The 26,690-nt window shown below is 38.4% G+C and overlaps 2 protein-coding genes across 2 annotated transcripts; one reads left to right on the top strand and one right to left on the bottom strand.

Moving 5' to 3' along the window:
- Positions 2,325 to 7,081, top strand: LOC109230919 (succinate dehydrogenase assembly factor 2, mitochondrial-like). The gene is made up of 5 exons (XM_019396410.1): positions 2,325 to 4,342; positions 4,835 to 4,939; positions 5,025 to 5,151; positions 6,408 to 6,476; positions 6,575 to 7,081. The coding sequence occupies exons 1-5, from the start codon at positions 4,326 to 4,328 to the stop codon at positions 6,719 to 6,721; spliced, it is 465 nt and encodes a 154-aa protein (XP_019251955.1). The 5' UTR covers positions 2,325 to 4,325; the 3' UTR covers positions 6,722 to 7,081.
- LOC109230913 (probable beta-1,4-xylosyltransferase IRX10L) lies at positions 7,272 to 12,872 on the bottom strand. The gene is made up of 4 exons (XM_019396396.1): positions 12,400 to 12,872; positions 8,972 to 9,360; positions 8,398 to 8,639; positions 7,272 to 8,237 (listed from the first exon to the last, which is right to left on the bottom strand). The coding sequence occupies exons 1-4, from the start codon at positions 12,494 to 12,496 to the stop codon at positions 7,724 to 7,726; spliced, it is 1,242 nt and encodes a 413-aa protein (XP_019251941.1). The 5' UTR covers positions 12,497 to 12,872; the 3' UTR covers positions 7,272 to 7,723.

Genomic DNA, 26,690 nt, shown 5'->3' with positions numbered 1-26,690 from the left:
TTACCGGTAGAGTCTGGAGTTGATGAAGCAGAAGATGTCGCAGCCACAAATAAGAAAGATCAAAAGGCACTCACTCTCATCTATCAAGGTTTGGATGACAAGATGTTCGAGAAGGTTGCAAATGCGACAACCTCCAAGCAAGCATGGGACATTCTTCAAACTTCCTTTAAAGGTTTGGACAAAGTGAAAAAGGTTCGTCTCCGGACCTTAAGAGGAGAGTTTGAATCATTGCATATGAAAGAAAATGAATCTGCTTCAGATTACATTTCAAGAGTTTTGGCTATTGTCAATCAAATGAAAAGATATGCTGAAGAGTTGAAGGATGATAGGGTCGTTGCAAAAATACTACGATCCCTAGATTCAAAATTTGATTATATTGTTTTTGCTATTGAAGAGTCGAAAGACTTGGACACCATGACCATAGATGAACTTTCGAGTTCTTTGCAAGCCCATAAAGAAAAATTGAAGAAACCAAAAGAAGAATCGGTTGAAAAGGCGTTGCAAGCAAAACTTTCCTTCAAGGAGAAAGATGAAAGGCGTGGTTCGCAACAAAGAGGTCGTGGAAATGGAAGAGGTCGTGGTAGAGGAGGAAGAGGTGGTAGTCAACCACCAAATAGAGACAATAAAAGCCAAGACTATAGTCAAAGAAGAGGTCGTGGAAGAGGCAAAGGATGGAGATAAAATCAAGGAAGGTATGACAAATCGAATGTTGAATGTTATACTTGTCATAAATTTGGACATTTTTTCGGGAATGTAAAGATAATTCGGAGGAGAAAAATAACTTTGTGGAGAGCAAAAATGAAGATGAAGATCCCACTCTACTTCTTGCATGCAAAGGAGAAGAAAGTGGGGAAAAGAACAAATGGTACCTTGACTCCGGTGCAAGTAGTCATATTTGTGGAAAGAAAAATTTATTTGTGGAGCTTAAGGAGCTGAATAGTGGCCCAATCACTTTTGGAGACTCTTCGCGAGTTCAAATCAGAGGAAAAGGTACGATTTTAATTCGCTTAAAAGATGGAAGTCATCAATTAATCTCCAATGTTTTGTATGTGCCGGAGATGAAAAGTAATATTTTAAGTTTGGGATAACTTTTGGAAAAAAATTACAACATTCATTTGAAAGACAAAAAGTTGTATATGAGAGATGAAAAGGGAAGATTGCTAGCCAAAGTACCTATGGCTAATAATAAGATGTTCATCTTATATCTTCAAAATGATGTTCCGAGGTGCTTGCTTTCATGTGCCAAAGATTCATCTTGGCTTTGGCTTATGAGATTTGGTCACTTGAATTTTGATAGCCTAAGGTTGATGAAGAAGGAAAGCATGGTGAATGGATTGCCAACAATTGATCATCCCAACCAACTTTGTGAAGGATGTCTCTTTGGAAAGCAAGCAAGGAAAAGCTTTCCTAAAGAGTCTTTAACAAGAGCAAGATGCCCTCTCGAGTTAATTCACATGGATGTGTGCGGACCTATCAAGCCATCTTCACTTGGTAAAAGTAATTATTTTTTACTTTTTATTGATGATTTTTCTCGAAAAATTCGGGTTTATTTTTTGAAGGCAAAATCGGAGGTGTTTGAAACCTTCAAAAAGTTTAAGAGCATGGTGGAGAAGCAAAGTGGCTATCAAATTAAGTCACTTAGGTCCAATAATGGTGGAAAATTCACTTCAAATGAATTCAAGATTTTATGTGAGAAAAATGGAATTCGTCATTACTTGACAGTTCCGAGATCACCACAGCAAAATGGCGTCGTGGAAAGAAAGAATCAAACTGTTCTCAACATGGCGAGGAGTATGTTAAAGAGAAAAAATATGCCAAAAGAGTTCTGGGCTGAAGCCGTTGCTTGTGCTGTGTACTTATCAAATCGGTGTCACACCAAAAGTGTTCGTGGAAAAACACCACAAGAGGCATGGAGCGGTTTCAAGCCAAAAGTTGCTCATTTACGAATTTTTGGGAGCATCGCATATGCACATGTGTCAGATGAGAAGAGGTATAAGCTTGATGACAAAAGTGAGAGGTATGTCTTCATTGGCTATGATCAAAGTTCTAAAGGTTATAAATTGTATAACCCCAAAAATGGCAAGGTCACCATAAGTAGAGATGTTGAGTTTGATGAAGATAATGCTTGGGAGTGGAAATCTAAAGAGCAAGAATACTCTTTTAGTCCATTCTTTGAAGATGATGAAGAAGAAGATGGGGAGCAGGCTATCACACCACCTTCAACACCTCCACCACAAGATCAAGAAGTTGGGGAATCAAGCTCAAGTTCAAGTGAAGCACCTCACAAGAGTAGAAGTCTCTGTGACTTGTATGAAAATACGGAAGTGGTAAGAAATGACTTGTATGATTTTACTCATTTTTGTTTGCTGGTGGACAGTGAGCCTCTAAGCTTTGAAGATGCTTGCCAAAATTCCAAATGGAGGGATGCAATGGATGAAGAAATCAAAGCTATAAAAAAGAATGATACATGGGAGTTGGTCACACTTCCAAAAGGCAAAAGCACCATTGGAGTCAAATGGGTGTACAAGCTAAAGAAGAATTCCAAGGGAGAAATAGAAAGGTGCAAAGCAAGATTGGTAGCTAAAGGCTAGAAGTAAAAGGCCGGTATTGACTATGATGAAGTATTTGCGCCGGTTGCTCATTTGGAAACAATTCGCTTTGAAGTCGGCTGTCTTGAATGTCCTATTGGAGGAAGAGGTCTATATTGATCAACCTTCGGGATATAAGGTTGAAGGACAATAAGTTAAAGTCTTGAAATTAAAGAAGGCTTTATATGGGTTGAAGCAAGCCCTGCGAGCTTGGAATAGTAGAATTGACAAATATTTCCAAGCAAATGGTTTTTCTATGTGTCCACATGAACATGCCCTCTATGTAAAGATTGCTAAAAATGGTGACATCTTACTTGTTTGCTTGTATGTAGATACTTGATATTTACAGGAAATAATCAAAAGATTTTTGAAGAATTCAAGAAAGCAATGGCTAGAGAATTTGAGATGATGGACATTGGCCTAATGTCCTACTATCTTGGAATTCAAGTAGCACAGAGGAAGGATGCCATTTTTATTTCTCAAGGAGAGTATGCAAAGGAAATTCTCAAGAAATTTGAGATGGAGAATTGCAATCCCGTAAGCACCCCCGTTGAATGTGGAGTTAAAATATCCAAGCATGGAGATGGAGATAGAATCAATCCCACATTTTTCAAGAGTCTTGTTGGAAGCTTAAGGTATTTGTCATGTACAAGGCCGGATATTCTTTTTTGGAGTTGGACTCCTGAGTCGCTTTATGGAAACTCCTACTACCTCGCACTTAAAGGTAGCCAAAAGAATACTTCGGTACATCAAAGGTACGCTTGATTATGAAATTTTTTATTCATCTTCTAAAGAATCCAAGTTCGTAGGATATTGTGATAGTGACTGGGCTGGTGATATTGATGATCGAAAAAGTACTACTGGGTTTGTTTTCTTTCTTAGGAATTCCGTATTTACATGGAATTCTAAGAAGCAACCAATTGCGACTTTGTCAACTTGTGAAGCGAAGTATGTAGCAGCTTGTTCGTGTGTTTGCCATGCAATTTGGCTAAGGAGCTTGTTGGAAGAACTTCACCAACCACAGAAGAATGCTACAAAGATTTTTGTTGACAACAAATCGGCTATAGATTTAGCCAAGAACCCGGTATTTCATGAAAGAAGCAAGCATATCGATACGAGATATCATTTTATTAGAGATTGCATATCTAATAAAGTTGTGGAGCTTGAGCATGTGAAGTCTGGAGATCAAATTGCGGATATTTTCACCAAGCCTTTGAAGATTGACGCTTTTCAAAAGTTAAGGATGGCGCTTGGAGTAATGAAACAAGTTTAAGGGGGATGTTAAAAATAGTAATAAACTTGTTTCCATTTTTCCACATTTGTTTAGATTTGTTTACATTAATTTAATGTTTTCATACATATAGTTAGAAAAGAGTGAGGTGTGGACATGTGTGAACTAGTGTAGGCATGTATGGACTAGTGTGTACATGTGTGGACTTAATTAATATGTACACATGAAGTTTAGGCTAGATACATGTAGGAGTTCTACTATAAATACCCATGTATGCTAGCCACTTGGTGCAAGTGAAGTTGAATAGAGATCATCCTTTCCTCCACCTCTCTAATAGTGAGTTTTGAGTGTTTGTTTAGTTGTCTTGCTCTCTCAAAAATTTCTAACATTTGGTATCAGAGCCGGTATTGTGAGAGACAACCAAACTTGGACCAAACTTGTGAGCATAGGAACTTGGAATGGTGTTCCATTAGTGTTTGTCATCTTTTCAACTTCACTTGCACCAAATGGCTAGCATACATGGGTATTTATAGTAAAACTCCTACATGTATCTAGCCTAAACTTCATTAATTAAGTCCACACATGTACACACTAGTCCATACATGCCTACACTAGTTCACATATGTCCACACTTCACTCTTTTCTAACTATATGTATGAAAATATTAAATTAATGTAAACAAATCTAAATAAATGTGGACAAATGGAAACAAGTTTATTAGTATTTTTAACACCTGTTCACCTCGGCACACACTTATAATGAGTTATAATGGAGAAAAAGAATTATAAAGCTTGATCCCTACTAATTTGAGATTGAAGCTAGTAGACTGATTGATCATACTTGCTTTTGTTTTAATCTTGTAGGCTTTTTCTATCATTTGTACTTGTTTTCAGTCTACTGATGCTTTACGCCTTTTGCTGATTATATAGTTCATACTTTAGGCCATTTTCTGATTATAGAGTTCATATCTTAAGGCCTTTTCGAGTTCATACTTGCTTTTCATCTTATCTTTTAGGCCTTTAGCTGGCACATTTTCGCGTTTCTTTACTTCCAACGAGAATTGTGGGCCGATTGATATCGATGTCTCAAATGAAGAGAGTAAGAGACGCTTATTCAACAGGTTAGTAAAATTGTGTGGTGGGTTCTGGCTCCTTCAGCGGGTTTATCAGATTTTAATGGGCTGTATATATTTGGTATGATTATAGGCTTCGTTACCGGAGCAAACAAAGAGGGTTCTTGGAGCTGGACCTTGTTATAGGCAAATGGGTGGAGGATCATATTCAATCCATGGATGAAGATGGAATTAAGTCCCTTGTTAATGTTCTTGACCTGGTAATTGATTTGTTCTCCTTTATTGTGTTTTGCTTAGTGCATTACGCTACCCTTTTTCTTAAGTGCGTTTGGTTGGTGAAAAATGTTCTTCATGGAAAACTTTTCACTGTATTTGATTGTGCATAAAGTGCGTGATGTTCCTTGCGTGATTTTTGAGTATTAAAGATTGAAAATCATGTCATGTTGATTGAAACAAGTGATTATAAGAGATTGACTTCTGCCATAAAAGGGAAGTTATTCACCCCCTTTAGTGGGAATTATTTTTTCTTTTGGAAATTATTATGACCTATATAGATTACTTAGGGAAGAAAGTATTCCCTCTGCCTCTTCCCTTTTTCTTCTCTCCTTCAAACAAGAGAAGTGAAACATTATATAAATATGTGCCCAGATGGAAGCATGTAAGAGTTTTGTTTGTATCAGGTAGACTTAAGACTTTAAAATGCTTTTGTTGGTGGATTCAGAAACAGGTTGAAAAGAAATGGTTGAACTGTTGTAGTCCAAATCTATTGGAGGGAACCAAGCCACTCTTTGTTTATTGTTAACCATTAGCATAGTTACAAAAACACTACTCTTTCTTTTGGCATAAGAAGAATATTGTAATCCATATAGCCTACCGGTGAATCTTTTGTATTCCTAAAATCAGTTGGAGTAAGACTCTCTAATAAACCTTGCCTTTTCATAAATAAAATAAAAAAGAAAAAGAAAAAAGACAGTTACCAAACAATGAAATGTGCTTGTAGGCACTGGTCAGTTGCAAAATGAGAAGTTTATGAAAATAATAAAGATAACGGAGCTGAGGGGACATAGGGAGGGGTGGGGAGTTTGAGAACTCTTGGGGGAAAGTTGAGTTGCTAATGGCTGTATTGCTTAAATAAAAACCATTAGGAAGAGTGTAAAGATCTATGAGTTGAATGTGGCTTTCTTTCCAGGTGTCAGTTTTGATATGTTTCTCTAACAATCCTTGTAACTGTATCGATGATGGCCCTCTGGCGAAAGACATCCTCAAACACTCTGCTCCACAGTAAAGATTTTTGCTTTTGATAGAGTAGGATAACAGCCGAGGGTCTATTGGAAACAGTCTCTTTGCCCTTCCAGGATAGGGGTAAGGCTACTTACATCTTACTCTCCCCAAACTCGGAATTCACTGGGCATGTTCTAGAGCAAGATAACAGAACTAGCATTTAGCGAAGCTACTTCTCCTACATGAATATGAGTTTGAGCTGGCTTTATCAAGTTTGTTTGATTCATGGCTGCAGGAGAATCCAGATTTGTGGAAGTGGCTGACTGGCCAGGAGCAACCACCAGATGCAATTAGCACAAATTCAGTGAGAACCTAACAGAATTTCAAGCTTGTCCAAGCGTTTTCTTTTTCCTTTTTGTTCTTTCTTGTCTGTGCTTAAGTTAATAAGTTTACTTGTTCTAGGTGTTCTCTGCTGTGCAAGAAAAGGTTATGAACAACCTTGGCAAACATGCTGCTCCAGAGAGTCGTGCAGCTGCAGGACATCCTTGGCTGAGAGGGTGGGATGATTTCAAGAAAGGCCGAGACGGGCCTATAGGGGGGAATCAGTAGTTCAATTTGAACATGTCAAAGAACCGGTGTTCTTTAGTTATATGTAAAAGGGCAGCCCGGTGCACTAAGCTCCCGCTATGCGCGGCGTCCGAAGAAGGGCCGGACCACAAGGGTCTAAGTCTTACCCTGCATTTCTGCAAGAGGCTGTTTCCACGGCTCTAACCCGTGTCCTCCTGATCACATGGCAAAAAAGAATAATTAATGTATCCTCAGATTTTCTGAATATTACATATCATCTAAGCTTTCCGTATTAAATAAGGTTCATTGAGAGGTTGATAATTGTTTACCGCTATGTTTTACTTTCTTTTGATCTTCAGCTATCTGTGGATGACAATTTTCATTTCTTATTGTGAGAATGCAGTGGGAATTCCATTTAATAAATTCCAAATTGTTGATGGATAGATTATAGATGAAAGAGCTTTCAGCCAGAATTTCAAACTGGATTAGTGTTACTCGTCTTCCAATTTCTTGACAAATTGGGAGATAGGGAAAGAGATGTCGGAAGAGAAAGAATACTTAGACTGTGGTTAAAATTAATTAGCACTATTAGTTATCAAATTAATCTGGTTCATTAATTTTCTAACACAATGTTAGTGGCACATGAGTACACTGGGTTACCAACATAGCTGTTTGTACCTATGTTGAGCACTCTCCAAAATGCTACTGCACCTGTGTCAGATCCTCGAAAAATACACTACTTTTAGAGAATACGACACGTACCCGGTGACATTTTCAGAGAGTCCGAGCAACATATGCACAAACCCTACAGCAACAAAAATGAATGTGCAATCATCCACAGTCGTCCAGAACTACAACAAAGCCTACAGCTTAAGATTTTGTAACATGTTGCATCCTCTGGATGTAGTTATCAATAAAAGATTCTTCACTTCATCGAAAAACTACACTACTTAAGATATACACTTCACATTAATTTCACACCTTTGACGCGACTTTTTAAGGTTGAAAGCCAATAGAGAATGCAGTATCTCCAGTACCAGCTTCTTACCAAGGTTTTAGGTCACCAACTGGACCAGCAGTCCAGTTTAAGATCTTCTCCCCGGGACTCAAGTAAACGCTCCTATCGTGTGGCAGTTTACGAGCAAGTCCATTCAAAATTTGATGGAAAGCATCACCTGGTTGTGCAGGTTGTGGAAATAACATAGCCTGCTTCATTGAAGGGTTGGCAAGCAATCTCTGCTTCCTCAATATTTCCTCGGGTGGAATAGAAGTGAGTATAGTATCCAAATTTGGAACGTCCTTCTCGTCTACAAAAACACCAATCTCTTCCCAGGGGATTGCATCAGCAAATGGCAAGACAATATCATCCGCAATAATAACAGGGATGCAACCGAATATAACTGCTTCAACCAATCTTGGACTCCACGGGGCCCACCCAAGAGGACACAAGCAAAAGATGGCTCGCTGCATGTCTTCATAGTAGGTAGTTGGATGTTCCGTAGAAATATCAAAGAGAGGATTGTCCTTAAAGTTCTCCCACACTGCTGCCCGTGCACCTCTGAGAAGAGAAATAAGAGTCAGGTACCTTGTCATAAAACATATTTCCATATTTGGGAGGTCAATAAAGAAAATCAAAAGCTAGTTGTCTTCAATCTATTTAAGTATCAGCGTTCAGAATCAAATGTGATTGAACCATAAAGATTGAGACATGGGGATACCTTGCATAGTAACCACCTTCTGGATCATTTCCTACGTCATAGAACAAGCCACGAAAGTAAACAAAGATGGATCGTGGAATATCTGGAGGGATAAAGTGGGATTGCATTTTCTGCGGAGGAGCATAGGGAGGAATTGTAATTGAACCATCCTTCAAACACACATGATTTCTTTGTCCAAAAGTTTGAACTAGAGTTGCACGCTGGAGCAATGGAAGAATTCCCCTCCCGATAGCTTTTTCCTCCTACAATTTGCACGAAATAATCAGATGTAACCACACACTCTCAGTTAAAAGTAACGATGGAAATTTATAAAAAGGCACTGTGAGTAATCCCTTGGGATTTTCACGGCCTTTTTAGTGAAATCAAACAACATACCCAGTGTAATCCCACAAGTGGGGTCTGGGGAGGATAGAGTGTACGTAGACCTTACCCCAGCCTTTTTAAGAAGGCAGAGAGGCCTTTTTAGTGAAATCCAGTTAGTTAAATATAAAAATGTGTATATCCATCAATTTGTGTGCTGTGTGTGCGTGTGAGAGAGAGTGCCAGAGAGAGAGAGAGGGGACTTAATTCTCACTTGATAATGAAAACAAGCAGCAAAATCGTGTGGGACAATGAAGAAGTGATCAGCACCCTCAGTCCTATTCCAATAAGGCCAATTAGAAGCAATAAGTTGTATTGCACTCCTCATCATTCGTGGCGACTTGAAGGGTAAAGGAAGGCCATTTGGTGTCAGGTCACAAGTGGTATAAACAGGGGTGTAGAACCAATCAGCTTCCTCAGGATTAAGGGTCCGGACAGGGCTAGATAAGAGGAAACGATGCATATAGATCTCCGCAGCAAACATGTGGCTAAGACATCGTGGGTCTTTCTGAAGAATTTTCTTGTTGTATTTGCTGGGAAGCTCATATACAAAAACTTTTAACCTCCCAACTGGATCATCTTCCAAGACATCACCAGCACTACCTGAAATGCAGAAATGAAAGGAAAGTTGATAATTTCATAGAGTTCAAAGCAAGTATTTATAACCTTATAGCCTAACCTAATTTAACAAACTAAAAAACAAAATGATGTAGTCAGACATGCAAAGTGACGGATAGGGAAATCATACTCTATAAGCCTTTAATCTAAACTTTTTAGCATCTTAGAAGGCTTAGAAGTATCTAATTATATTTGATTTTTGCAATATATTTTATATGAAGGGGAACCTTGGTGTAATTGATAAAGTGGCTGCCACGTGACCACGAGGTCGCAGGAGGTCACAGGTTCGAGCTATGGAAACAGTCTCTTGTGAAAATGCAGGGTAAGGGCCGTAAGGCTGCGAACAATAGACCACCCTTGTGGTCCGGTCCTTCCTCGGACCCCGCGCATAGTGGAAGCTTAGTGCACCGGACTGCCCTTTAATATATTTTTAATATATTTTATATCACAGGTGAATTTTCAGGTTGGTAGAAAAGTGTTGCTTTAAAGTCACAAGGATGACACTTCGGTAGCACTTGTAACATTGAAACTATTCACCAACATATTATCTACACTGCTGCAACTATCATTCATCCATGCCCCAAATCTCTGAACTCCAGAGTTAATACATATACATGAACCAAATCCTAATGGGATTCTTGGAAAAAACATCAGAAATTTTGGCAGTCTAAAAGCATCAAATTAAGTTTTACTGAAGTCAGATCCTGCTAAGCAAAATTTGTGATTTCATTATATCTAAATACAACTCAATAATATAATGAACTAACTCTATTAATAGTACAAATTGACCCAAAAAAACTATAAATAGCAATACCAACACAAAGTTTCTAACCTTCTCTTTTTCCTTTCAGAGTGAAGATGAAAATTTTCTGAGGGAACCAATAGCTGTCAGAAACTTAGATATCATATCCCATACATAGCTCAAAGAGCCGCTCTCTTTAGAGGCAAAATCCATCATTTCTTAAATCAAGGTCTAGGCTTTAGATTTAAGATTTAAAACCTTATGACAGAAACTATCCCCAATACCAATCAAATAACTTACACCTCACGAACAAAATTGTCTACTCAGAACTCTTCCTCACTCTCTTTAGTTGTAGTACATGCTACCATACAAAGGTAAATAAATACTTGAAAATTTGAAAACGGTAGAAAGGAGGGGAAACATCACCTATTTCTAATCCATCATCCAGAAACAGTAAAAGTTGAATTGATACCAAGGGGTGCAAATGAGTTTATCAAGTAGCATATCTAGATGTCAAAGATCGAATCGAGTCAATTATCTACAAGCTTGAAGTTGACTCAAACTCTAAAAACTTTGATTCAAGTCCAATAAGAACACTGAAACATGACGAGTTCCTTAAGTAAAGGTCATTTGAGAGTGATTGAGACCCATATACTTAGTGTGACTAAAAAATCGACATTCTTTTGAACTCCATATTAACAATAGATCTTATACATTGTTTTTTTAGCCTCTTCAGAACTCTAAGATTTAATATATAAGTGTAAAAGAAACAACAACATACCCAATATTATCCCACACCGTGGGGTCTGGGGAGGGTAGTGTGTAAGCAGACCTTACCCCTACCTTGTGAGGATAGAGAGGTTGTTTCCAATAGACCCTCGGCTCAGGAAAGCATAAGCACCACATTAATGAAAATATAGACAACAAGGGACAGTACCAAAAAACCATATAAAAGCAGAATAAAACAACAAGATAGTAAGGTGATCAACAATGAAAGAAAACAACGGTTAGTCATAAATACTTACTGCCAACAGAAAGTAAGTGTAAAAGAAAATGAAAAATAATAATAAACACGCCAACTAAAAATATACTCCCTCCGTTCCAATTTATGTGAACTTGTTTGACTGGGCACGGAGTTTAAGAAAAAATGAAGACTTTTGGAATGTGTGGTTCTAACATGTCAAAAAGGGGGCCAGAGTATTTGTGTGGTTATAAAAGCTTCTCATTAAGGGTAGAATTGTAAGTTTAAGTTAAATTGTTACCAAATTTAGAAAGGAGTCATTCTTTTTGGAACGGACCAAAAAGGAAATAGGTTCACATAAACTGGAACAGAGGGAGTACAACATAATTTTAACCTTAACTTAGAGATTGACTAAAGAACATTCAAGCAGAATACCTCACTATTTGTACTCGGCTTAGTTCTAAGGCAAGCTCGGTCACTGAGCTCGTTTTATTCAATTTAAGCCTCATTGAATTTGGACCCAACTATATATTTAAAGCTAAGGATTGAAAGGAGGGAACAATCACTATTTCATTTTCCTTTTTCTTTACGAAGATCACCTATTTCTAATCAACCATCCAGGACCAATACAAGCTGAATTGATACCAAGGGCTGTAAATGAGTTTATCAAGCTGAATAGCTAGATGTTTCAGATTGAATTGAGTTAATCTACAAGCTTGATGTTGACTCAAATTCTAAACTATGATTCAAGTCCAATACAAACACTGAAACATGATGAGTTACTTAAGTGAAGGTCATTTGAGACGCAAGATTTATACTTTAAAGTTTGAATAAAACATCGAAATCTTTTAAACTCCAGATTAACAGATTAAGTTTGAACACATTGTTTTTTGTGCCTCTTCAGAACTCTAAAAAAACACATTAACTAAAAATATTACAACTTAATTTTAATCATCCTATTAACTCAGAGATTGACTTTCAACAGGAATACCACACTATTGGTACTCGTCTTTATTCAATTTTAACGAAGCTTCACTGAATTTGGACCCAACTGTTTGTTTAAAGCTATAAGTTCGAGCTCTAGTTGCGAGACATTCAATAACGAAATCTATTCCTTTCCCCTAGCAGTGTATCAGTTGATCCAAGCAAAAGATTTTCTGGATCTAAATAGTCTAATGTCAGCTGAGAACAAAACCCTAGCTTGTCATCTTACAGTTAGCGTGAGGATAAAATATTAGTATATGTAATTCCCAACAAAAACACAAAAAATAATGAAACAGACTTTAAAAACGAGAATGTAATTTCATTGAGAAATAGTTACCTGAGATTCTCTCAGTATGTTCAGTCCTATGAAATTTGAGGGCTTCAATTCCTAAAAGGAAAGCAAAATAAAGAAGCCAAATAAAACCTAATCTCATATTCTACTGCCTCTCTAAATCTGTGAGTAAAACAAATCTATATAGAGTAACCCAAAAGATCAAAACTTTAAAGGATATGTAAGAAAGGGGGCAATTTTTTGTTAATAAAATGTAGGAGGAATCTATAGTTGAAGTGTCAATAGACAGAGTAGTTGTTTGAGAGGCATTTCTCTTCTTTTTTTTCTCTTTCAACAAAGACAGCTTACAGGAAAAGAAAATGAAATGCTAGTATGAATTGAACATTATTGAATGATTGATAAGTATGTGAGAGATTTGGTTCAAGAAGCAGTGAGGAAGGAGAGAGTAAGAGAGAGGGGGGGTTAGAGGAGGTTTGGTTTGGTCTTATAGTTTGGTTGTCAGTTCTGTTGCACATGTTGAAAATGAAATAGATTGTTCTAACTCCCCATTTTTTAATGGCTTGTACAGGTACGGCCAATCTGGAACAGAATAAAAGAGGTAATAATCATTTGACTACGGACTATTTTGGAGTCCGAACTCGAAATGTTATCTTTTTGGACTCAAAATATCTTTTTAGGTGGGAAAAAATATAATTACCAAAATATGTAAATTACGGTTATGAATCACGTTTTACCTTAACGGCCATTTGGGACGTTAAGGTAAAACGCAGTTTGTTACTGCATTTTATATAAAACGCGTTAATGAACCGCGCTTTACCTAGAAGCTGATAAGACGACTATATAAAGCGTGGTTCATTAACGCATTTTACATAAAACGCAGTAACAAACCGTGTTTTACCTATATAAGTATCGTTCTCTTCCCTTTTCCCCCACGTTCTGGACAGAAGCCATTTCCCCCATTGTTAAAAAATGAACGGCGGTCCCCCCCCCCCCCTTAACTCGATAAAAAACTCGAGTAGACCCCATCCATCCCAGAGAAACTAATCAAAGTTGGTCCCACATTCTAGCCAAGCCTTCTAATGTTGTGGGTTGCTTATTTCGGAAGTCAAATTTTCAAATCTTCAACTTTTCGAAAAACATAAATCGAGGTATTCCGATTAGTTTATGTCCAAACTCGCATAAATAATGCATATTAGTTGTTTTGAATGTGTTCCATGTTGTTTTGTGTTTGTTTTTTTTGTGATTAAATTGGTATGTTATTATTATCCGAACTAAGATATTAATGTTCTAAAAAAAAATATGTAAAAATTGTGAAATCATTATTATTTGTTAATAAAACTGTTAATAAATTACTATTACTGTTTTATATGTATTATTGTGAATGTTTTGTGATTACAATGTATTTATTGTGTTTTATCTGGTTTATACTATTTATTTGCTTAAAGACTAGTAATATAGTGCCCTTTTAAGGTAGTAAAATGTAATGACTTTTAGCATAGTAAAATGTAGTGCCTTTTAGCGTAGTATAATGTAGTGCCTTTTAGCGTAGTAAAATTTAGTGCCTTTTAGCGTAGTTTCCCTGTAGTTTAAGCATCTCTTATACTCAAAAATACATCAAAATAACTCATAGATCAAACACAAACTCTGTCCAATTATAGTCAACATATAATTGGTGCTATGGGCCGCAAATTTCGAGCCTGGAACTCATATATGAATATTTAATAATTAAATATTGTATAATTATAAAACTTAATTGTTTATTTTACAAACAAACATATAAAATTATAAAACTAACATGTAAAATAATAAAACTAACACATAGAAGAATTCAGGATAAATTGGTGCTACTGGGCTCCAAATATCGAGCCTGGAACTCATATATGAATATTTAATTATAAAAATTAATTATTTAATTTACAAACTAACATATAAAATTATAAAACTAACACATAGAAGAATTCAGGATAAATTGGTGCTACTGGGCTCTAAATATCGAGTCTAGAACCCATATGTGAATATTTATTTATAAAAATTAATTATTTAATTTACAAACTAACATGTAAAATAATAAAACTAACACATAGAAGAATTCATGATAACTTGGTGCTACTGGGCTCCAAATATCGAGCCTGGGACCCATATGTGAATATTTATTTATAAAAATTTATTATTTAATTTACAAACAAACATATAAAATTATAAAACTAACACATAGAAAAATTCAGGATAAATTGGTGCTACTGGGCTCCAAATATCGAGCATAGAACCCATATGTGAATATTGATGATAGGCTATAATTATGTATTTTAGTCGCTTATTACACTCAAATTTACTGCACTTCAATTGAGTTTGAGCTTTAATCGCTAGTGTCTTGCACTAATTGTGTGTTTTATGCCTTGTAGGTGTGATTCCGAGCTATGTAGATGTTATGGAATAAATTCAAGTGATTTGGAGTTTTGAAGTCTGAGTAAAAGCTCAAGGAATTAAGGCGGGATCGTGTTCGGGGTCAACGGATGATAGTTAGAACAAACGAAGAATCGAGTAGGCATATTGCATATTGTCTAGTAAAATGCACATAACTTTTTGCTCAGAACTCCATTTGGGTTTCACAATATATGGTTGGAAAGCTAACTCAAAGGGATACAACTTTCATGTTTTATATTTTTCCAAATTTCAAACGGGACATGGTGAAAAACGCGGTCGAAACCTCGATCGCGGACCTGGTCGCGGACTGAGGCAGTGCACTTGTTAATATGCGCAGCCACTAGCGCGGTCACTAGTGCGCCCGCGCTAGTCCAGGCCTGGAAACTTGTCCTTTTTCACATTGGAGAAGGTATAATTGTTTGGGCCCAACCCTACTTGGTATATATACATGAAAAAATGGTATTTTGAGGGGTTGGACATATTTTTGACATAGATTCGACCTAAGGAGGCAGAGACACAATAGGAGCAAGGGGGGGAATTCTTCTACGAGTTTTTCCTTCCTCTTCCTATTTTTCATTGTTGGTTATGACTTTTAGTATTGTAGTTTTACATACTATTGTGAATAGCTAATTTGTTATCTAGGGTTCTGATGGAACCTTTTGTAGGATAAATTCTTGTTATGTTTTTATAATTGAGCAGTAGTATTTTCTCTATTTGTTCAACTATATTATTCTTGTGGTTGATTAAAAGGCCCTCAATTAGCTGTGCCTATTTAGTATGTATTACTCGGGAGAGAGTGCATATTTAGGTAGTTGTTGAACAACATCACTCCCGACGTATGTGAGGAATCAATAACCAAGAGTTTAAAGGTGGGATTAGGGATAACGAAACATTGGGTGCGATCTAAGTGAGCTGTAATTAAAGCCACTAGTGTAACTCGGGAGAGTATGTCTAGTAAATTGTCCTAATTACTTGGGAGAGAATTACAACACACAGAGCGCTCATGATCGGTAGAGAATACTTAGGCGAAATTATAGAAGACATAGCGGGAAGGATTCCGACAATTGGGGAAATCATAACTCTAGACCTCCTTAATCTTTTCTCCAACCTGTAGTATCTTTAGTGTTAATTTATTATTTTAATTAGTTAGTTAAGCACGAGAATCTTAATATCTATAAGTTAGGAATTGTTCAAGCTTGTATTCTTGGTGATAGTGAACAACTGTAGCTAAGCCTTAGTTCTTTGTGGGATTCGACTCCGGACTTATAAACCGGATTATATTTGCAACGACCGCTTTGTCCTTTTTATAAGGCATAGTTGGGCGTGATCAAATTTTGGCGCCGTTGCCGGGGAACTAACGGTGTAGTTGTAGGTGATCATATTGCTAGGTTTCAAGTTTGAACTTTTATTTTTATTTTTTGTATTTGATTTTTTTTTGTTTTACTTATTAATTTGAGAAACATGGCATCTTGGAATTATGAGAGTTTTGATGTTGGTAATTCTACTTTTGATCCTTCTTATGCGTTTAGTGGAGGAAACCACCCTGGGCAAAATTATCAAAATATTCCCGAGAGCGAGTTATATGCACCAACTCAATCTTATGTGTGGAATGTGTGCGATATATGTGGTGGTCAAGATGGTCACTTTCATGGTTGTGCTTATATTTCTTATCTTCCCCCAACCCCTTACTTTGATGGTTCTTCTTTTTCATGTGAAGTTAATAGGAACAAAGAACCCAGGTATGAGGACCTGAAAGAGATCGAGGATATGCTAAAGTGCCTTATGGAACAATATGATGAGATACAACTGCGGGTACAAAGGCAAGGGGAAACTATTCACAACTTGGAGGCTCAAGCGAATAAATTAATTGAACCTTGTAAAGCGCAACAAGTTGACATTGTGGATAGTAGCCAATATGAGTATGAATTGGCTGCAGAAATTGCCATTATACTGGAGGATTTAAAATAATACGAGGATGAGCTAGAGGAGGAGGTCAGAGTAGAACACCAACAATCTATCCAGCTAGAATTTGAGGATGCCGATGTTGAAGAAGTAATACTAGAGTCAACCAGGGACATTGAAGATACAAATTTAGTTGACTCTAGTGTGAATGATGTTGAGGATGTTGAAAGTCCTAAAGTTCATGTGTTTGAGCGCATTGGTCCACACTCCAAGCATTTTTCCACATTATGTTTGGATAATGATATGTAAATAGAGTCATACCCCACACTTAAATCATTACTCGTCCTCGAACAATCAAACTACACTTTATGTAGACACGATCTTTTTTTTAAATAATTCTCCTAACTCATCATACCAAGAATATTTAAAATAGACTAAGTACAAAAGCGTAACATCTTCACCTCAAAATTTGACTCACAAGTACCACGCATTATTCACAACTCACCCACTTACTCTAACATAGAGGTCACTGACATTATCTCTCCTTCATGAATCAAGTGCCCTCACACAACAAAAGAGAGTAGTTCCACACAATAAAATTTAAGAACATTTAGGAACTCAAGATAGAAAGAATTCACTCACTCTCAAAAATAACATTCATATGCCACAAAAGATGCACCATAGGCTTGCCCGTAGTGTACTACTCTACTAATCGAGCTTATTCAGTCTAGGATCAAGTAGGACTTTATTTGGTTGTAATGTAGGCTGCGGGACGGGTAGGATACATTTAGATATAAGAGTGACTACACCTCCCTAAGCACTTTAATACATATACTTTAACATTCAAATCCCATACTTATGTCAAACCAAACTCCCCCTTCATATCAACGTATATTACGCCATACTTCTTTAAGCATAATTACATCAACAGTCACCACTTATCAAGGAATATATTTTTTTTTACAGCAATACAACTATTTATTTTTCAATTCAAGTGGCTCTTACTTGTTTAAAACAGTGCACCTTTCTCCTTATTTCATTAGTTTCACTTAAAAGCCAAACCAACCACCCCACACTTTAACTTTTACAAAGTTCATAAGCAATTCAAGTGCTCACGAGAGGTTACAATGGTTCAAATAGATGGTTAATTCAAACAAATGGGTAAGCCTTGTAATGTGGTTGCCAAAGAAACAGGATTACAGGCTCAAAGAGGTTAACTACGATACATAACAATTAGGCGGGTAAAATATACATATTTGGATCAACAAAGAAACGCCTATATCACTTCCAAGACTGAACAAAACTACTATTTCGCTTTGCAAACACACGGGGAAAGTTCTAGGCATCAAATGCATGCACAGAATAACACAAAACCTTACACACACATATGGCACATAACTCATTCAGGATTGGATTCATCAAGACACTCTAGTCAAAGCAGTTAAGCAAATTTAAAATCATACAATTTAAGGTACTTATACAAGAGTCAAAAACTGAGCCTAAGCGTCACAACCAGAGTACATACTATTCTCAAGGCATACAAAGTTAAGAGATATTGCTTCAATTCAAAACACAACACAATGGCTCCAAAAAATTATCTACACCCGATTCAAACAAAACCCTTGGAAAAGAACCGCGGCACAAAGAAAAACCAAGGGGTAATTGCTACACTACCTAACAAAAGAAAATCTTTCTTTTTTTCTTTAGACTTAAATCCCTCAAAAAAATTATCTAATAGATTCATCGTCGGAAAAAGTCCAATCTTTAAAAAAATATTATTTAATTAAACTAACACAGCTAAACTGGCATGAAAAGTCACCCAGACAATCTCCTCTTATTTATAAAAATTAATTGTTTAATTTACAAACTAACATATAAAATTATAATAAAACTAACACATACAAGAATTCAGGATATGTTGGTGCTACTGGGCCACAAATATCGAGTCTAGAACCCATATGTAAATTTTTAATAATTAAATATCATATAATTATAAAAATTAATTATTTAATTTACAAACTGACATATAAAATTATAAAACTAACATGTAATTAATGTTGTTTAATTTACAATAGACGACATGGAGGTGCCGCTTATTCATCCCGGACCTTCCAGCGATGAGCTACTGTCTTTGCAGGGCGATCATAGGTCCACCCACGTATGGGATGGAGAGTTACTGACCCAGACTCTCTGTGTCAGGAGAGTGGACGACATGTGGGACTTTCTGCATGACAGAGTTCTCCATGCCCGTGTAGTCCACGCCTGCGGGAGACGGGTTTCTACAGGATTTTGGAGATCGGGCGGCTGCAGCTTGATTGGTCTTTGGTCACGGCCCTGATAAAGAGGTGGCGATCGGAGACGCACACATTCCACCTGCCCATTGGCGAGGCCACCATCATACTGCAGGATGTGGAGGTTTTATATGGGCTGCCCGTTGATGGACACCACATTGCTCTGCCGTCTGGCATGAGAGAGATGACACATGTGCAGTACCTGGACATGCTGCAACGGCTTACTGCTTTCCGGCCAGAGGATGAGAATGTATTGGCTGGGACCAGTCATTTTCCGTTGACGACTATTCGACAGTGATTGGAGGCATTGCATCCTGAGATCGATGGCGATACACCGGACTATCATGTTGACTGGTATACGAGGTTGCTGCTACTCCTTAAGTTTGGAGGGGTCTTGTTCCCGAACACTTCGGGGAACCTAGTTAGCTTGAGATTTCTTCATCATCTTGAGCTGCTAGATGATTTACCCTAGTACAACTGGGGTGCTGCTGTTCTCGGCTACTTGTATAGGCAGATGTGCCAGGCGAGCATGGGCACCCAGCGTGACGTTGCTAGATTTTTGCCGCTACTACAGGTGACAACATATTCGAATACTCTATTCATTTTAACATACCTAGTAAAAATATATCTTAAATTTTACGTCAACTTTTTATGTTAGGTTTGGGCCTGAGAGAGGTTCCTACAGTTGCAGCCACCTCTACCACCATTAGATCCGGATGTACCACCTCCGTCACTACCTCTAGCTAGGAGGTGGGTTCTCCGGCAGGGATATATGCGCGAGTACGAGGCTCGGCATAATCTCTCCTTGTTCAGGGATATATTGGATTTGCTGGATGGCGCACAGGTAAATGTATATCTAAGTTTACTTGTCATAGCTTCAAACACAAGTTGCGTATATTGATGTTTTCTATTCTTACTTAATAGTTTATCTGGACGCTATACAGCGACGAGTTGATAGCTGGCTTGCCCTGTTATTGCTCGGCCGACCGACTTATGTGGGGATCTTCCGTCCCGTTGTTCTGCCTTGATATTGTGGAGCATCATGCCACCGAGCGGGTACTTCGCCAGTTTGTCCGTCCGCAACTCGTACCGATGCCGCCCACCTGGGAGACCACACATTACCAGCTGGATGATCGTACCAGAGTGGACGACGCATTTTTGGCATGGCTACAGGAGCAGATATTTACTTGGGACCAGTGATATGACCTGATTCCGCCCCCCCGCCCCCCCATTCACCGAGTCAGCTGGATACTGAGCATGATTACATGGGCTGGTACCGCAGCGTTACCCAACTTATCGTCGGGAATCCCATTCATCGAGATGGCGGTCGGTACGTTCCATACGCCGGGAGGCACGAAGCACTGGTATGTTATTTGGTATTCTTACTTATAATTGTGATATAGCGTTCCATAATTTATATTTTACATGTTGAGCAGGCTATTGGACTACATTTAGTCCACCAGTTGGGACTGGAGATGTAGCAGCATGCCGGCGAAGGAGCAGTCATTTGCACGAGTATGTCCGGCAGGTTACAGAGCTGGCTGCCCGAGCACTGCATCGACCCAGAGAGGACGAGCGCTTAAGGCACGTCCCTGCTTATGTGGTGCCAGAGCACTACTATCGAGGTAGGCCTGTCCCACGAGCTAGGGGACCACGAGGCAGGGCTGTCCCACGAGGCAGGGGTGCCCCACGAAGCAGGGCTGTCCCACGGGGTCGTGGGGGCCGACGAGGAGGTGGTCCCCAGCAAGGGGGCATTGAGGCACCTGTTGAGGATGTTGGAGCTGATTTTTCGGGTGACCTCCATCAGCTAGATGAGCATCCCAGCAGCATGTCGTCGTACATCCTTCAACTGGCGTTCACTCTAGCAGTATCGCAGGTGACCCCGTCAGATCCATTGTTGATCACGGGCACGAGCATTACCGGAGATGATTGGGAGCAGATTTTTTCAGACCCATCGACCACTGCTGAGGATCGGCCGACCCGAGATGTGGATGGTGGGCTCCGGCTGAGTTATGGCTCATCGTCGACGGGTGGTGTGGATCTTTCACAGGCGCATGTATGTTTGTATTACTATTAAACTTAAATATGTTTTTATCTCATTCATTCGCCATAAATAACTTTATAATTTTCTTATTAAGGCTTCATTCCAGACCGTCACGGAGGCCGCTTTGTGCGATGCTGAGTAGGATGCGACGGATGCTTATATTCAGGAGCCCGACGAGACCATGGTGCCACACCTCCTTTTTTACACACCACCCCGAAGGATAGTATATAAGAGAGTTTTTCCAATTTAAGTAACATTATTCGAAATGAGATTATTTATTTATTCAGAGTCGCCACTTGGGATAGTTTATTTTGGTGTCCCAAGTCACCGGTTTATTTTGAATCCCAAATCGAGGAAATTCGACTTTCCTTGTGAAGTCTGCGAACCAAAAATCCTGAATAAGGAATTCTGTTAACCCGGGGGAAGGTGTTAGGCACCCCGCATTCCGTGGTTCTAGCACGGTCGCTTAAACTATCATAATTGGCCTATTATCTGATTTTAATATATGTTCCAACCTATAGTGCAATTTTAAAATTATTTACCGCTTTTAATTAATTTTAAGGAAAATTGAACGTCGTCTAAAACGTGTCTTTGGATCGCATCACATGAAATGCACCCGCAATCCGGAACACATTTTATTCAATGTTTTAGGATTTGGATTTGGGTCACATGAAATGCACACCCGAGTTTAGGAATGTAATATTATTAAAAGACGCGCCTAAAGCAACTAATGCGTTGTTAATTTTGCGAGGGCCATGAAGATTCGCTAAATGGCACGTCCCGAGTTCTAAGGATTTTAAAAGATATAATTAAAGAGGGCCACACAATTTGTGATTTTATTTGGCGCGACGCACCTCGATTCTATTTTTAAAAGGACATTCGAACTAAAATTCGGAGAACTATTATTATCTATTATGGTTCGACTCCTATTCTAATTGAAAGACTTAAATAATTAACACCAACTATAGCTAAAATTCTAATTAATTTTTATGGAAAAAGCTAATTACTTTAACAAGAGGGGCTAGGCCCAACACCAATAAACTGGCAGCCCAATAGGAAAGAAACAACTTTTAAAGGAACAGCAGGTTTGGGCCCCCAAGACCAAGCTTAGATCGCAGTTCTTGTGATCTAACGGGTTCATGCCCAGAACATGATAATGCAAAACAAATAGATACTCAGCACATACACATGAGATTGAAAGATTTGAGTAATGACACAAATTGACTAAACAAAAATCAAACTCATTTTTTAACACGTCTGGGCCCAAGAGTGAGCCCAAACTCAAACAAGGATAGCTTTCAATAATGACAAGATCCTTAGCTCGAGTCCGCAATTCAACTCAAGGGGCCAGCCCTTTTTAATTTCACTTTTCAATATGCAAATAATGGACAAGCAACAGTGATATACATGTTTAAACTAAAAAAAATGCATTAACGATTGGATTTTTAATTTTTGCAGATCTCAAAACTCTAATCAAATGACCTCAGGACTAAGCTATGGGAACTTAGCACTGAAACATGGAACCATTTCAAACATCTATTAGCCAATAGAATTAAAACTAATACAAGCACACACAATAATCCTGCAATCACTTTCAGGTTCACACAATATTCTAAACGTAAAATTCAAACTAACATTTGAAATATGATAGTAAACCTTGAAGATACTTGAAGATTTATACACAATGGACAGTGATAGAACCTGATAAATTCCAAACTCATTTCTACATTTAAGCTAACATGACTTGCAAAACTAATCTACATTACTAGAACTAAAATAAACGAATAAAACAAAATATAGTTCAACAGTCCATAGTTAATTACAGTGTGAAGATTTAGGTAATCAATAAAAACTAATCGAACTACAATGAACCAAATGAACATAGATCAACATGAGAAGTCATGCACAGCTTTTATTTTCATTTCCAATTTGAGAGCTACATCAAGGCAGACTCAGAATATGTACCTGGAGTTCACAAGAAAAGCAAAAACAGGGGATGAGTGAGTAGCAAGAAGCAGCAGTAGGAACAGTGTTCAGCAAGCAAAAATCAACCCAGAAATACTCGAGGAAGACCAACTTAAAACCAAACTTGAACCGGCAACAATATCAATAAAAACCAGCACTCAAAAAATCCAACCAAAGCTGACCCAAATAAATGAATATCAAACAAGATTCAACTCATTTTTAACTTCTGGATACTCAGAGATTGTTTTAACAATGAAAACCTCCAGTATCTCAGGAAAACTTTAATGGAACAGTATTTTTTCTTAGAAATTTAGGCCGCCTAGAGGTTTTCAGAATTTTTAGTACCTGGAACCCCCTTTCAGCCTCAAGTAACGATGCCTTTATAGGCAAGTTACTAGGGCAACTTCAGATTTTCGTTTTTTTTTCCCTTTTAGACCTTTCTTCAGTTTTCTTTTTGCTAGTTAGTCCTTTATTTTATGCCTCGCTACCCAAGTTATACTGCCTAAAATTCTGTAATTGAAATTAAAACCCCATACTAGAAGCTTCTAGGGGTTTTCTATTTCTGTTACTGCAAGATTCGCTAAGGCTAAATCCCAAACTACCCCTAATTACCCTAAAAATTACCTAAGCTAAGACAGAATGTGGGTCAAATTGACCCTGGACTGACCCAAGACTTTTGGGCTACTGCATCAACAGGTTCCAACAGCCCTTGGGCTTCCTGAATCTTTGAAGCCCAAATTGTGGCTTAAACAGACCACAGGCTTACAGAAATCCGCCATTCCGGCATCCAAGAGAACTGACAGCAAAACGAAAGGAAAAGGTCATTGATGCAAATGTAAGCATGAGATTAAAATACTTTAAAAGAAAAATTAATTATGCTGGTAATTACTAATAACCTAAGTCTGAATCATACAACGAATCAACTACTAACTGAAGAAAGGGGACGAATCAGAAGCAAATAAACAAAACCAAAGAAAATTAAAGATGGAAAAAAAAGAAAGGTTGACAACTAACCGAGATGAATGACTTAAAAGGTGAGGGAGCAGGGGCCGGCCAGGATAGCTGGATCTCTCAAAATCGAGCCAAAACTCGAATTAGCCAAATCTTTCGAAAAGAAAACTTGGTTAACACGAATCTTGACTCGTATTTGAACTCTGAAATCCATAGGGTCTTGAACTTTGGTATGAAATTCGAAGAGTTTGGTTAGGCTTTGAAGACAACCAGTTTAAGATTTGTGATGAGGAGGTAAGGAGGGCTCTGGGGTGTAGTTTTGAGCTTGAACAGAGGCGGCGCCGCCACCGGAGAAGTGTGGCGGTGCTAGGGTTTCCATTTTTAAACGATGATTTGAGAGATTCCAGGGGTTTTTGAAAGAAATGGAATGGAGATCTGGAACGAGGAAGGTGAAGTGGTGATTTGGTATAAGTTTGGCAGCGATTGGACGCCGGCCGCCGCCGTGGGCGATTCCCGGCGGGCGGCAGGCGGTGGTTCATGGCGGCGATTGGTCTGAGGTTGAAGATGAAAGGGGAGGGTTGAAGTACATAGATACGAGATTGTTTGGACAGTAATATCTGAATGGGAGAAGTAAGGATGACCGTTGGATGGGCTAAGATAAAGGGCCAAGATTAAATTGGAATTTAAGGCTCAAAACGACGTAGTATCGTCCTCCTACTACGTCGNTAGGGGTTTCTATGAAGGGGGTGAGGGTTGAGAGATGAGAGATGGGGGTAGGGGCGTTTGGACACTTATATCCTAAGTGATCCAGGCTTCTGAGCCATTGGATCACTCAACCTAGACGGCTAGGATTTGTTCCAATTAAACGGTGTCGCTTTGGTTATGGGGGGTCTGGACCGGGTATTGGACGTGGGTTTGGGCTTGGGGCTTGTTCTTTGGGTATTTTGACCGGGTCCTGGGTGGATTTGGTTTGGGCTGGCCCAAATTAGGAGCTTTTATTAGAAAGCTCAAATTCTTTTATTTTCTTTTCTTTTTTTTTTCAAATATTAAAACTAAAATTAAACCTAAAAGATTAAATTAATCTACCTAATTATATTAAGCTATAATTAATAAACACAACTATTAATAAAATATCAATTTAAAGAAAACTAATAAAACTCAAAGCTAAAATTTAAACCAAGCAAAACAAATCAATTTTTTTTGTGATTTTTGTAAAACCCTAATTACTAATTAATCTAAAAATATAAAATTAAATCCTAAATGCAAATGCAATGCGTTATTTTTTTGTATTTTTTATGAATTATGTTAAATTAAAAATGCACACAAAAATGCAAATAAACATGAAAATTATGCAATTAAATCCTAAAAATCAAATAATTAAAAGAAAAATCCTAAATCTAAGAATTCTGTAGGAGTAGTTCATGCGAGGCAAAAATCACGTGCTCACAGCTGCCCCTCTTTGCTCGGAGACGCGAAGGATTTTCGGGCAAAGATAAATGAGCAATTATGAGGGATTTTTTCCCGCTTGGCACTCCGTGAGAAGCATTTTGAAAAATGTTTGACCGAACCTTGCTTCAGAGGTTGCCTACATATCCTTGGCTATAAAGGAATCAGGTCAGTGTAGTTCTGGAAGTTTTGGTAGTTGGGACTACCGGGAGCTGTGATTTCACTGCTGATGCTGCTGCTTCTGCTTGCTGACCTCCTTATTACACCGAAAAAGGAAAATCAAAAGCTAAGCTAGCTAAGCCTATCAGCTACGAGTTACAAGATTCCTATCTATAAATCTCTTGAAGCTTGATCTTGAGTCTTGGCTAGCTCTTGCTGCAGACTCCGATCTGAATCTTGATGCTCGTCAACTGCATGTGCTGGTTCTTTCTTTCAGCTTTTGGATCAGAGCGGGGCACGTGAAGCTTGCGACTTCAATCAAATTTTGAGCAGTCCGCATCCTTGTCTGTTTCAGCACTTTGAATTTACTTTTTTTTTGTCCTTTTCTTATTTTCCTTTATTTTGGATTGAGACTCATTCTTTCGGTCATCTCGAATCCTGTGCCTTGAGGTAAAACCTGTTCGGACACCAAAAACAAACAAACGAACGAAACTTTTCTGCCCCAGTTTTCACTAGGAAAATTTCGTGAGTTATTTCCAACACAAATCTAAACTACCTTTTCATTGAAAGCAATAAAAATCAGGATTGTGTATCCTTGGGAATGAAGCCTTAAATTGGAAGGATTACCAGGTTATGCTGGAAAATGACCGGGTTATGCCGGAAAAGAAAAGGGTCCTCGGGTTATGCCGGGGAGATCCACGGGTTATGCCGGGGTAAATGAAAAAAGGGTCCCTGGGTTATGCCAGGGAGGTCCGCGGGTTATGCCGAGATAAAAGAAAAAAGGTCCTTGGATTATGCCAGGGAGGTCCGCGGGTTATGCCGGGATAAAAGAAAAAAGGTCCTTGGGTTATGCCAGGGAGGTCCACGCGTTATGCTGGGATAAGAGAAAAAAAAAAGGTCCTTGGGTTATGCCAAGGAGGTCCACGGATTATGCCGGGATAAAAGAAAAAAGGTCCTTGGGTTATGCTAGGGAGGTCCACCGGTTATGCCGGGAGAAAAGAAAAATGCTCCTTGGGTTATGCCAGGGAGGTCCACGGGTTAAGCCGGGATTGAAAGAAAAAGGCTCCTTGGGTTATGCCAGGGAGGTCCACGGGTTATGCCGGGATTGAAAGAAAAGGCTCCTTGGGTTATGCCAGGGAGGTCCACGAGTTATG

This window comes from Nicotiana attenuata, chromosome 1, assembly GCF_001879085.1.
Source record: "Nicotiana attenuata strain UT chromosome 1, NIATTr2, whole genome shotgun sequence".
Lineage (NCBI taxonomy): Eukaryota > Viridiplantae > Streptophyta > Magnoliopsida > Solanales > Solanaceae > Nicotiana > Nicotiana attenuata.
The sequence above is the reverse complement of the archived record's forward strand: the minus strand, read 5'-3'. Positions and strand labels throughout refer to the sequence as shown.